The sequence below is a fragment of the Emys orbicularis genome, chromosome 2 (assembly GCF_028017835.1).
Source record: "Emys orbicularis isolate rEmyOrb1 chromosome 2, rEmyOrb1.hap1, whole genome shotgun sequence".
NCBI lineage: Eukaryota > Metazoa > Chordata > Testudines > Emydidae > Emys > Emys orbicularis.
Window position 1 is genome coordinate 196,085,319 of NC_088684.1, and position 13,072 is coordinate 196,098,390.

Below are 13,072 nucleotides of genomic sequence, written 5' to 3' on the forward strand. Positions count from 1 at the left end.
TCTTTTTGTTATGTGTTTGTACAGTGCCTACCACAATAGGCGTCCCCACTATATTACTGCAATTCTGCTAATGAAGAGTCTGTATAAACAGTTTAACTGGCCTCCTGAGGATACCCCAAAGGTAGTGGGAATTCACAGATGAGATGAGTCACCACCCCTCTTCCTGCCCCTGGTGTAGTGGACATTCCTTTGGAGAAAGAAGTGTGAATAGAATGTTGCTTCCCTACAATAATCCTTGGCTCCATAGGCAACTGGGCACAATTTAGAACAGTCCCTTTCTGCCATCAGGACTGAGGGAATGCAAAGATTACACAGAACCACTTTGCTTTCCTCTCTCCCATGGCTGTGTTGAGTGCAGCTTAGATGGACCAAAGAATGTGTATCAATTACTTTTCATTGCTACAACATTAGCACAATACACCTAATAGAACAACTCGAGAACAATACTTCTGGTCACATCTTAAAGTGCTTGCTTAAAGTTTGAATGTGGTATAGTGCCGGACTCACATTGAGCAGAGTCCACCTGTTTCGCTAAAAACTGGTTAAGCCTGCTCTAAGTCTGCCACTCAAAAGGCCCAATGCAATATTTAGAAAATATTCTGCAACACTAAGATGACACAATGGAAAAAGACAGAGACTGAATATCTTATCCAATGTACAGGATACATCCTGGGCAAGATCCATGGGATTTTTGCCACAGAGACCAGATGAATCTATAAAGCCTTGAGCATTAGCTGGGTGGAGCATTGCTGGCTTTTAGGACAATAAGGAAATCCTTAGAGAAGAGGAGAGCCTTCTGTTGGCTACTTTTATATTGTAGATTTAGTTTTGTGACTCAGAGTCAAAGAGGAAGTCAAAGAGGAAAAAGTTATCTTGCAATACAAGGTTGAAGAATCATGCCCAGCAAAGTTTCAGAATGTTTTTCAGCATAATTTATTAAGCTAATTAACAAGATTCTATAAGAATCCCCCCAAAAGATCCCTCCAACAAAAAATATTCTGCATAACTGTTTAGAAATAATAAGCATATTTTCATGGAGTAGCAAGTTTTTGGGGGGCATGTTTTCACAGACCAGAAGTGCAAGGAAGTACAGTGTTTTTCTCAGTCACAGGTTTATGGGATGTGACATCCACAGTCCAAGCTTGCCCAAAGCAGTCTCTAATGGGCCATGAATCAGGAGAACAGGAAATAATCACTAATGTGACTAAGGATAAGCCTCCCTTTCTGAAGGAAAAGTCTCAAAACTATCTACATTTGGAACAAAAGAGCAATTAAACTGTGCAATAAAACATTTTGCATTCCCAATGTTCCTTACCTTACATTAGAGATCCAAGACTATAGTAGTTAGGTATTTTGGCAATACACATACTGCTTTTACGGCATGTCTCTCATTAGAGAAACCCTTACCAACATGTTCAGACATGGGTGCCTACAGTTAGGCTCCTAAATCCATATTTAGAAATGTCATTGACTTGTGTGTTAGACCTCACATTGCTTGGCTAATAAAGTGAAAACAGCCTGTGGGTGTGGCCCCACTAGATTAAGTTTCTTGATATTTGTGTGTGTTCCTGTCACAGTGCAATGGTACACAGATTTTTCAGAATAGCTCTCACATCTAGTCTGTTACTGGGTTCAGTGTTGGAGACACAGAGCAGTTGAGTGGATATAGGCATGGAGTGTTGGGTGGAGAAGGGGGAGTACAGGGAAAGTTTTGGATCACCAGCACTGTAATGGTGACCTAGCCTACAAATCAAAAGTAGAAGTTATGTATAAAATTTCCCATTTGTTGTTTTCTAAATAAAATAAGCATTTGTTTAAAATGAGAAACCAACTCCAGAACATTTCCTTCAAATTGTTTTTAGGAACCCAACAAAGGAGCGCTGATCAGGGACACACCAAAGCAGGAGGAGATGATGCACAATTCTTGAGTTGTGGGCGCCAATAATATAACACACTCATGTGTATACTGTGTGCACGGTTGGGAGCCAGCATCATTATCATGCAACTTCAGGGAGCAGGAAGGAGACCCTGATATAGGGTAACCAGATGTCCCGATTTTATCGGGACAGTCCCGATTTTAGGGGACTTGTCCCGCGTCCCGACCTTACATCGGTCGGGACGCACTTTGTCCCGATATCGGGGGACCGTCTGGTGGAGGACACAAGCCGGTGCTGCCGGCGCCGCTCACCTCTTCTTCCTGGGCCTGGGGCAGCGCAGCTGAACTCCCGGCGCTCGCCCGCCGGCCGGCAGGAGCCTGCAGAGTGCTGCAGCCCCACTCCCCAGGCACGCACAGAGACGGCGAGTAGGTCTCCACTGTGTGCTGCAGGGGTGGGGCTTGTAGGCGCCAGCAGCGAGCCGCGCCGGCAGCGAGCCCCCCGCCCCTGCCCCCGCCCCCCTCGACCCGACCCGCGCGACCTTAGGAGTCAGAGGGATGGGACCTGCCTGCTGGATGCTTCCTGGGAGCCGCTCCAGGTAAGGCTAGCACTGCCTGGGACTCACCTGGCCCCCTGGCAGGTCCCTCTGGTGGGGGGGGTGGGCTCTGCGTGCTGCCCCCCTCCCTCCCCGAGGGGGGAGGTGGAGATGGAGCAGAGGCAAGCTGGTGGGCGGGGCGTGGAGCTGCCGGTGATTTCTCAGTTTTTCCTGTGCTACGGCAGTTGTTTTTGTTTTTTTGTTTTGCTCTGCCGCCTGCTTGTTTTTTTTTGCTCCGCCACCGACTTTTTTTTTTTTGCTCCCCCCCCCCCGCATCCCGATATTTGACCTCTGTCATGTGGTCACCCTACCCTGATAGAAGGAGGGAGGCAGGAAGCTAAAGGAGCCACATGGCACCATTGTTGTGTGTGGCAGGGCCTAAACAGTACAGAATGCATGCAGGTGTTAGACATGGTGTTCTAGGTCCCAAGTAACAACAGGCCTTTTTTAAAAAAATCAACACAAACAAATACTAAGGAGGGGACCATCTACCCTGAATCTATTAAACCAGCTCTGTGGGGCTAGAACCATCTCCCTCCATATACGGGGCCAAGGACAGACTGTTTTCACTTTAGGTACCCTGCCTGCTCTTGAAGGTATTTGTCATGGAGATGCTTTTGGGCCTCCAGTGGCCCTTTGTAGGCTGCAATCTTTCTGCAACACCCTGGCTTGAGATGGCAGCTCATCCCTCAACCCTTCCCCCACACCCAGAAGAGCAGCTCTGTAGCCTGCTCCCTCACAGTTTCCAGGTGCATCTATGCCCAGTCCCACTCCTCCAGGACAGGACCTGGGTGAAGTTTTAGGGGTTGCAACCTGGGGACGTGGAGGAACAGGTGCTGGAAAGCCAGCCTGAGGTTGGGGTGGGTGGCAGATGATACGGGGATGCTGGATCTAGGATAAGGCCCTCTGGGTGCCTCCTGTGAAGGTGACACTTGCCTCCTGTGAAGGTTAAAAGGAGCTGCATGGCCTAAGCAAATCAATTCCTGGTGGGGACCAGTGGAGCTATGAAGGTGCCCCTTGCTGGTTGCTGACGCTCAAGGGAGAGCCAGAAGACAGGTTCTGGTGACATTGGCATTCGGTGAGGAAGAACTTCAGCCCTGAGGTAAGGGTGAAGAGGAAGGGGCTACAAGGGAAGTAACCCAGAGAATAGCAGTAGCAAATATTAAAGGAAGCAGCACATGGTTTCTATTTGTAGGGTCCCTGGGTTGGGACCTGGAATAGTAGGAGGGCCCGGGTCCCCTCACTGGCCACTGGCAAGGTGGCCTAAGCCTTGAGAAGGGGATAAGACTTGTTTAGAGGCCCAAGTGAAGGGCAGGACTTGAAGAGGCTCCAGTGAGAAAGCCCTGGGGGCACTGCTCTATGCCAGGGAAGATACAGACTTAAAGCTAGCCCAGAAGGGGCTGAGAACTGAGCCCAGAGACAGGGCTGCAGATACAGATACTGACAAGGGCACTGTGATAGGCCCTGTTGGACCTTTTTTTACCCCGGAAACGGTTCCGGAAGTCATGAGTTTGACTGTGTGACTTAGCTGGAGAGCTGGGCCACTGAAGACCCCCGTGACGAGGTTAACCGCTGACAGAGGGCGCCGGAAGGAGAGAGAGAAAGAGTTTGTGTGCAGGTTTGCTGTTGATTGACAGGAGGTGCTCACAAGAGGTGAGTGTCCCCTGTCACATGGGCATTGTACAAACACTTAGTAAGAAACGGTCTTTGCTACAAAGAGTTTACATTCAAAATGGACAGAGAGAGGAAGTATCCTTTTACAGATGAGGAAGTGAGGCACAGAGAGATTAAATGACTTGACTAAGGTCACAAAGTAACTTTGTGGAAGAGCTTGGAATACGAATACAGACATCCTGAATCCTAGCCCAATGTCTCGCACATGGGACCATCAATGTAAAAGGGGCAAGTCTTGTTAGTTCTATTAGAAAATAAACAAACTGCCCCTTAGCCAGCCCTGTCCCATGCACAGGATCCCCAAGGCAATCTGTGTCACCATTCCTGACAGATCATTCCATCCCTCCAAGCCCCAACCTCTCCCCGCACAGTTAAATACACAAATAAATAAAAAAGGAGGCGAGGAAAACAAAAGATCCCCGGCCTGGTGCTTGTGTAACTGACATTCTGTAAAGGCCATGAATGGCCTCTTCTGCATCAGCCATCCTGTGCAGCTCCAGTTGTTCCCCTAGCACCATCATGGAGGGGAGGGGTGCTAGGAGGCTCTGGGCAGCAGGGACAGACTTTAGCCTGCAATAATGCAGCATTAGCATTGCATGGTAGCAAAAGGGAGAATAGCCGCCACCCAGTGCTATATCAGGGGTATGTGATAAAAGGGCTAGTACAGAGAATGATGTTTTCATGAGGAATACACAATACTGTGTATTTATGACCCCACATACATGGGCACCCTGACCATGTTCTGAAATCATTTTCAGCAATTCACATTCAAAATGGTTCCCACCAACAGAGGTGATGCCTGGGGGGGAAAGGGGGTCATGTGGGGTCATGCATCCCCCCCAGATTTGCTGCTTGGCTTGGAGTGAGCATGCTCAATACCATCTGCTGACACCACTGCACTCACTCTGCCTCTCCGCTATTGGCAGGTATGGGTTGTCTTTGCCCACCAACAAGGCTGGACCAGCCAGATGGACAGGACATAGCTTTGCCCTGAAGAGTCTGGGAAATTTTCTTTTCCAAAAACCATTTAAATGATACTCCAGCCTTTGCGCAGCTGAGCAAGTCCAATCCCAGATGGGTTGTTGAAAATGAAAATGGTTCAAAGCCTGCTGAATTTCCCAGCCTAGATCTCTTTCCCTTAAAGGATTTCAATGCAGCCCACACAGAGTTCATGATCCTCGACGAGGTACTTGTGGGATAGAAAGAGACCTCTTCACCCAGCCCTGGCCTGCAATACAGCAGCAAGTTTGACAGGGTAGGGAATGAAGAAGGCTCCAGAATCCAAGGGAGAATGCACAGGGGATGGGGGTTGGCCAGGAATTCAGGGTGAATTCAGGGCCATGGAAATAAATACAAAATTATTCACAGGATAGGATTTATGGCTTCACAAAACTTGGCAGCATAACTCAAACAGCAGACTGAATACAACGCAAATGGACTGTTAGGAATTCATTCATTTCCCAAATAGCTGTTGGATTTAACTGTGTTCCGCTAACCCCTATTCGCGAACATTTGAGCAAATGCGGTTTTGTTCACACTAATGTTTGAGAACGGCTGAATTCATAAAGATTTCTATTCATACTGATACCCGTGAAACATATGAAGAAGGGTATGTATGGATGAAAAAGTATTTGCTATTCCTTATTTCCTATTCATAATTTGTAAAATCTTGTATAAAAATGTCAGTCATCTAAATCAGGGAACAGAAAGTGTAACTTCTGACTCAGGTGATCAGTCACACACCACAAATAATAAACAGAAATCAGTTTCTGTGAACAATTTGCAAGCATCCCATGAAATAAGTTGGTACACAATATTCATCAAATACATGAACAGAAAACAAAGAAAATTAGGAGAATTTTTCTAATTTCTGTAACAGAAAAGCAGACTAAATGCATCTGATAGTAACACAAAGAACCACCCTGCCAGACATATTTATGAATGAAAATAAAGGCTAGGTCAAATTCGCTCCTTTTCTTTCATTTTGAAATCACCTACCATCATTAACTACATAAAACATACACTTTAATCTTTATAACTCTGATATTGCACCTCCTACAGACCAAACTGGAAGGTATGTATCCCCTCTCCGGTGCACAAGTTTAAAACTAGAAACTGCTACAGAGAACTATCTCTAGTTTACAAGTCAACATTGAGCTCTGATGAGGATGATACTTGATAGCAGTAATGTCAAACTTTACACAGCTATAACCTGAGTTTACAAGGATGCATTTAGCCATAATGCTACTATTTATATCTCTATAAACCTAGTTTATGGTGATATAAATAGCAATGCTAATGGCATTAACAGCAGCACTCAGCAGCATCACAGCTGTTGAGTGCTGCTCTTATGCTATTTGTATTACTGTTTATATCATCATAAACTTAGCTGGGTAGTCAAAGATGCCTCATTTACCATACAAGAAAAATGAACGCCCACATTTTAGATCCAAAGCGGAGCCCTTTGTATTGGTGGTTTTATGGTCATTTCTTTCCCTTTCTTTGCACATCTTAGACTCTGCTAGGAAGTGGCTGTGAGCAAAATGTAACTTGCATGAGCTTAGATGAGGAGACAATCAAAGTTTTCCTATGTTCCAACAGTGCTATAAGCTAACCAGGAGCAACAGCAATGAAAAAAACCCAGCAAACTTACGGTCTCCTTGACAGCGCACAGGACCCACAGTTAACTTGGATTCTGATCCAGATCGGTCAATATCTCCAACCACCACTTGACTCACTGGTAGATGTTCTTTATAAGACAAGAGCCCAGCGTCTTTTCTCCTGAGACAGAGAAAAAGAGAAACAACACAACAACAAGTGAAATATTTACAAAGATTTTATTCCCTGACAATGAACGAATCACCACAAGAATAAATATCCCTGAAAAGCAATAATTAAATCAATACAATAATGTTACCCTTTAAGCTATGTTGTTAATCCTATCTATTTGATTAAATACCTTATATTAATATAATCATATGTATTTTTGTAAAGCAGAGATATTCATTTCATCCAAGAAAATCTCTCCAAAATAGTTTCATTGGATTTTTTGTTTGGAACTGACCACAGCCCATACGTACTTGAGCAATGGTACTTTGTTGATTGTTTAGCTTGTTTGCTATGAATGGAGAGGGCTTTCCAACACCTCCTAAAGACATATCTTTTTTGGCCCCAGCTTTGGACTAAAGATAAAGAATTAAGAGATAAAGTCTTCTGACCACCCCCAGTATATAATACAGATGGACAGAGACCTACATTCACTTCACCAATATACCTCAACACTTATGTGAAGTGAGAACTGATTCATGTTTTAGATCAGGTGCCTAAAATGAAAGCATTAGAACAGCAATTGTGCTGTTCCTTTAAAACAGAAAACAATAACTTAACCAGCCACATCTTCTCTCTTCCCTTGAACCATTTTTTGTCAGAAGCAAACAGACAGGGAAGCTAAGAACAGCCATGCAGCTCCTAGGATGTGAAAGATAATGCAGCTTTGAATTTTACAAATATTAGTGAGACCCTACTGTTATAGACATGAAAAAAATAAGAGGAAGCAAAACAAAACAACCTAATAGTTGTCCAAGCTGCATAACCCAAGAAGAGAAGATACACATCTTCCTCTTTTTTTTACAGCACCTTTCTAAGTGCTCCAGTAAATCAGCAATTAATAGTAACCACAGACTTTCCAACCTTCTTCTTTACAAATCAATTCCTTTGCTCAACGAGAACATGATACTAAGGATGATTTTAAAGCCCAAGAAAATATACTGAGTAATATACTGTAGGGAGCAATTGCGTTTTGGGATAGACTACATGCTCTGAAAGCCTTTTCCACTGCTATTTTCAATGACTTTATGACCCCGTAATATTAGATTCCTATTATCCAGGAGGCAGAGCAGAGGCATTTGCGTGATCCAGTAAAAATGAGAGTTTCTCAGTAACACTAATATACTGTCTTCAGTCACATCAGCTATTGAGTCCTTCTGAAGCGATGGAAGATAAAAGCTCCTTTAAAAGAAAAGCAATTAAAGTAATTAAGAAAATAACTATCATTTTAGAATGACAGCTCGTTGGAATTTGTGTCTGCTCTCTGTGATTAAGAGAGTAATTAGAGATTTATTTATTACATATTTGAGAAAGTTAAGTGTTTTCTGAAAACACTGGATGACTATTTTCTTAAATCTTTATGTTCTTTCCATTTCAGAATTCCCACCTTTATCTCAGAATCCTTTATTTTTCCATCCTTCACCAGTTCCAAGAGGCTGAGACCATTAACTAAGTATGGTTGGCCATAGCCCCTTCTAGATTCTGCCAGAGGAGACTGCCAGGAGACAAAGAACGGAGAGAAGGACCTCTCATATCCTTTGGGTCTAAGTGAGCTGCTTCTGCAGATTCTGCTAAATAATAACAAACACGTATACAGGGATTTTCATCTATAGATTTCAAAATCCTTTACGAAGGTGGGAGAGTATCATTTTCTTCTGTTTACAGATAGGAAACAGAAGTGCAGGAAGGTTAAGTGATTTGCTCATGGTAACAAAATGAGTGAATAACAAAGCCAAGATTATAATTCCAGGTTCCCTGATCCCCAGCCTGATGCCACATCTATGGGACCCTAGCCTCTGTAACAGAAATTAAATGTAGGTTGTGACGTTGTGCAGTCTATATGGTTTTATAAAAACATGATAATAAGTGAATATAATGTAACTGGGATAGTTTTAGAAAAATATGGTAATAAGTGAATATAACGTAACTGGGATATGCTTCATGCAAAAGGTCTCTTGTAAGGTATCATTACAAAGCTTATAATCTACTGAGTATGATCATCTGATTTGTATAAATGTACCACTCTTGTATGTAAAACTAGAAATATAAAATATAATTCTGAGGGCCTATTGTAATTATGTAAAGTGTGGGCCATTAATGATGGTTTGGAATCTTGATGACTCCCATTAGCAAGGACCATTAGCCGCAGATGGCTGTGTTTACCTGTGAGTCTTCCTGTATATGTGTGTGCTGGCAAGTGGGCAATGAAGTCTTGCAGTGACATGTGATCATGTCACCTGAACTGGAATCCATCTTTAACCTGGTGCTTTTCCAGTGAGGGGGGGTGGAAACCCAGAGGGACAAAGGGTTCCCGCCTTATGCAAAAGATATATAAAGGGGTGGAACAGAACAAAGAGGGGAGAGGAGCCATCATGAAGAATCCCCTAGCTATCACCTGAGCTGGAACAAGAGCTGTACCAGGGGAAAGAATTGTGCCCAGGCCTGGAAGGTGTCCAGTCTGAGAAAAACTTACTGAAGCATCTCTGAGGGTGAGATTATCTGTATTTAGTTTGATTAGACATAGATTTGCGCATTTTATTTTATTTTGCTTGGTGACTTACTTTGTTCTGTCTGTTACTACTTGGAACCACTTAAATCCTACTGTCTGTATTTAATAAAATCACTTTTTATTTAGTAATTTACTCAGAGTATGTATTAATACCTGGGGGAACAAACAACTGTGCATATCTCTCTATCAGTGTTATAGAGGGCAAACAATTTATGAGTTTGCCCTGCATAAGCTTTATGCAGGGTAAAACGGAGTTATTTGGGTTTAGACCCCATTGGGAGTTGGGCATCTGAGTGCTAAGGACAAGCACACTTCTGTGAGCTGTTTTCAGGTAAACTTGCAGCTTTGGGACAAGTGATTCAGACCCTGGGTCTGTGTCTGGAGCCAGACGGGAGTGTCTGGCTCAGCAAGACAGGGTGCTGGAGTCCTGAGCTGGCAGGGAAAACAGGAACAGGGGTAGTCTTGGTACATTGGGTGGCAGCTCCCAAGGGGGTTTCTGTGATCCAACCCGTCACAGTGGCGTAGTCGGCAGGATCCGAACCTGCGCGGGGAACCCCAATCCAACCTGTCACATAGGTTATCACTTTACTCTTACTAAAATTTTCCTCTGAAATTGTTTTTCTCTGTTGAATGCCACTATTTCAAAAAGACCTTCAAATCAGAGGTAACTATTAAAAGTATAACATTTCTTTAGAGCGTGATGAAAAAAAAAACCACTACATCAGTGGCACTCCATCCCTCCCCTCCAACATTATTTTCAGCCCCAAATAATGTGGCAATGATCTTTCAAGCCTCTACCAGCCATAAATGCCACCTCCTTTCCATGGAATGAAAATGACTAGTGATGGTTCCCCCCACCCCTTTACTAATGTTACTGATACTCATTATTAATGATTTATTTATGGAATTAACACAAAATACTCTGATATTCTTTGGTAACTTTAGAGCCATTGCTGTGAAAATAAACCTAAGTGTTACATAGTTTCTTCCAGTAGTGCTCTTGCTTTGTTTTCTGATAATTGGCTGTTTGTCACCATGGTAGGAAACTTCCTCTCCTGTGAGAGGAAGAATAATTCAGTGGTTAGACTTTTAGCCTAGGATTTGGAAGAAATGAGTTCCAGTTGCTTCTTTGCCACAGCCTTCCTTTGTGACTTTGGCCAATTCCCATAGTCATTTTATGCCTCAGTTCACCATCTGTAAAATGGGAATAATAGTACTTCCCTGCCTCACATGGTGTGTTGTAAGGATAAACTCATTAGAGATTGTGAGGTGCTCAGATACCTCAACAATGGGGGCCGTGTAAGTACCGAAGGCCTGGACTACACTACAAAGTTACTTTGACTTAAGTCACCTTGCATTGACTTATTTGTGCGTGAGTGTACAAACTCACATTGGCCTACTGCTGACGAAAGCACCCCATTACGGTGACACCCTGAACAGAATTGAACCATGGCTGATATACTGTGGTTGACACAGTAAGAATGTAGACACTATGTGATCTATGTCAACCCTAATAGTCCTCCAGCCACTGTCCCACAACGCTCAACAGTGACTCCTCTGGTCACAATTATGACCTCCACTGGCCAGGAGTCACAGAGACTGGAAGCCATCCCCACTATAAAGACCCTCCATATTTTTGAAATACCTTTTCCTGATTGCCCAGCTGGATGACCTCATCTAGTGGCTCTTCCTTGTGTGCAACTGCCCAAACCATGATGCCGGCTACACATTCCAGATGTGCTCCTGCCTGGAGTAGACAGGAGTTATTGGATCTCCTGGGCCTATGGGGAGAAGAGGGTGTGCAGGCACAGCTACGGACCAGACATAGAAACGTAGACATCTATGAAAAGATTGCCTAGGGAACGCAGATGATGGGGTTCAACAGGGATCAGCAGCAGTGCCACATGAAAGCAAAGGTACTACAGTAGGAATACCACAAGGACAGGGAGGCCAGCAGATCTGGTGCCAAGATTCAGACCTGCCACTTTAACAATGAGCAGCATGCCCTACTTGGTGGAGACTCCACCAGCACCCTGCAGACCAACGTGGATAGCCTAGTGGAACCTGAGACAGAGACCCCTGCCATGAACAGCTAGGAGGAGAGACATCCAGTGGGAGGGGTCCAACTATGCTGTGAGCCAGGATCTTTTCATGACTCCACCACAGTCTAGGCATTCCTGCCAGCCGAGCACGGCTGACCCCGATCCAGGGGAAGGAATCTCAGGTAACTGTGTGTATGCATTCTACCTTAGAATGTTTAAATGTGAAGATGGCACCCTGGTCCAACCCCAAGTTAGCAGGACACAGGTATCTGCTTTCCACTGGTTTATTCCTATGAGAAGAGGTAGAGATACAACAAACAGAGGTAGAATTATCTGTTGTTCATTCCCTGTAGGGCTAAGTGAGAGTGGTGAGAGGCTTGTGGAGCTCTTTGTTTATGCACACAGGGATGTCCCTTGTATCCTCCTGGGAGATCTCAATGAAACTTCCATGGAGATAATCTGCAATCCTCCCCCAAAGATTTCTAGGATGACAGCCTTATTCTTCCTCCACGGTAGGACACTTTCCCATGCCACTCTGATGACTTTGGCAGACACCATTGCAGTAAAGAGGCTAGCGGCATACAGGCCTGGGTGGCTTCAGGATGCCAGTAGCAGCTGTGTCCTCTATGCCCTTGTGACTCTCAGAAGTGAGATATCAGCTAAAATCACCAGTGCTGGAAAATAGTGCCAGTGCTCAGTGCTATTACACCAAGCACTACATAATTCTAACACCACCCAAAATTTCAGGGCCAGGTAGAGCACAGTCTGTCCCATCACATTACTATGGATGACTGTTAAAATGCTCTTTCAAGGCTTCCCTCAGCTCTGCATTGAGCTCTTTTAATGACCCTTGTGTCTGGCTGTTCAAAGTCAGCAGAGAGCTGCTCCACATCTGTCCTCCACCCCGGTGGCAACTTTTCCCTCTTTGCCTCACACATATTATGCAGGACACAGCAGGCAGCTATAACCATTGGGATATTTTTCTCACTGAGATCTAATCTAGTGAGTAAACACCACCAGCATCCCTTTCAATCTACTGAAAGCATGTTCAACTGTCATTCTGCACCTGCTGAGCTGGTAGTTCAATCTTTCCTTGGATCTGTAAGGTGACTTATGGTTTCATAAGCTAGGGGAGTACAGGGTGGGCTGGTCCTCCAAGATCACTATTGACATTTCAACATCGTCAGGAAAAACATCCATGTTTGCAGCTTCCTGAACAGTCCTGAATGTCTTCTATTACCCCACCACTGTTCAGGAACCCCACAGCAGCAAATCCACCCCCAATATCCTGCACATTGCCGAGAGTCACAGTCCTACATAGTAGGATAGGATTAATGGCCCTACATACTTGCATAACAGTGGCCCCCACTGTGGATTTTCCAACTCCAAAATGATTTCCCACTGACTGGTAGCAATTTGGCGTTGTAAACTTCCACAGTCCGATCACCACTAGCTTCTCAACTGTCAATCTGGCTCTCATTCTGGTGTCCGTGCATTGGAAGGCTGGTGCAAGCTTGATGCACAGATCCAGGAATGTGGTCTTTTGCATCTG

At 44.4% G+C, this 13,072-nt stretch overlaps 1 protein-coding gene across 1 annotated transcript in view; it reads right to left on the reverse strand.

Moving 5' to 3' along the window:
- The window catches only part of CNTNAP2 (contactin associated protein 2), a 1,144,465-nt gene that overhangs the window by 248,594 nt on the left and 882,799 nt on the right, over window positions 1–13,072 (reverse strand). The window contains exon 15 of the mRNA XM_065398395.1: window positions 6,797–6,924. Coding sequence (XP_065254467.1) covers window positions 6,797–6,924 — 128 coding nt within the window. The remainder of the gene's footprint in view (window positions 1–6,796; window positions 6,925–13,072) is intronic.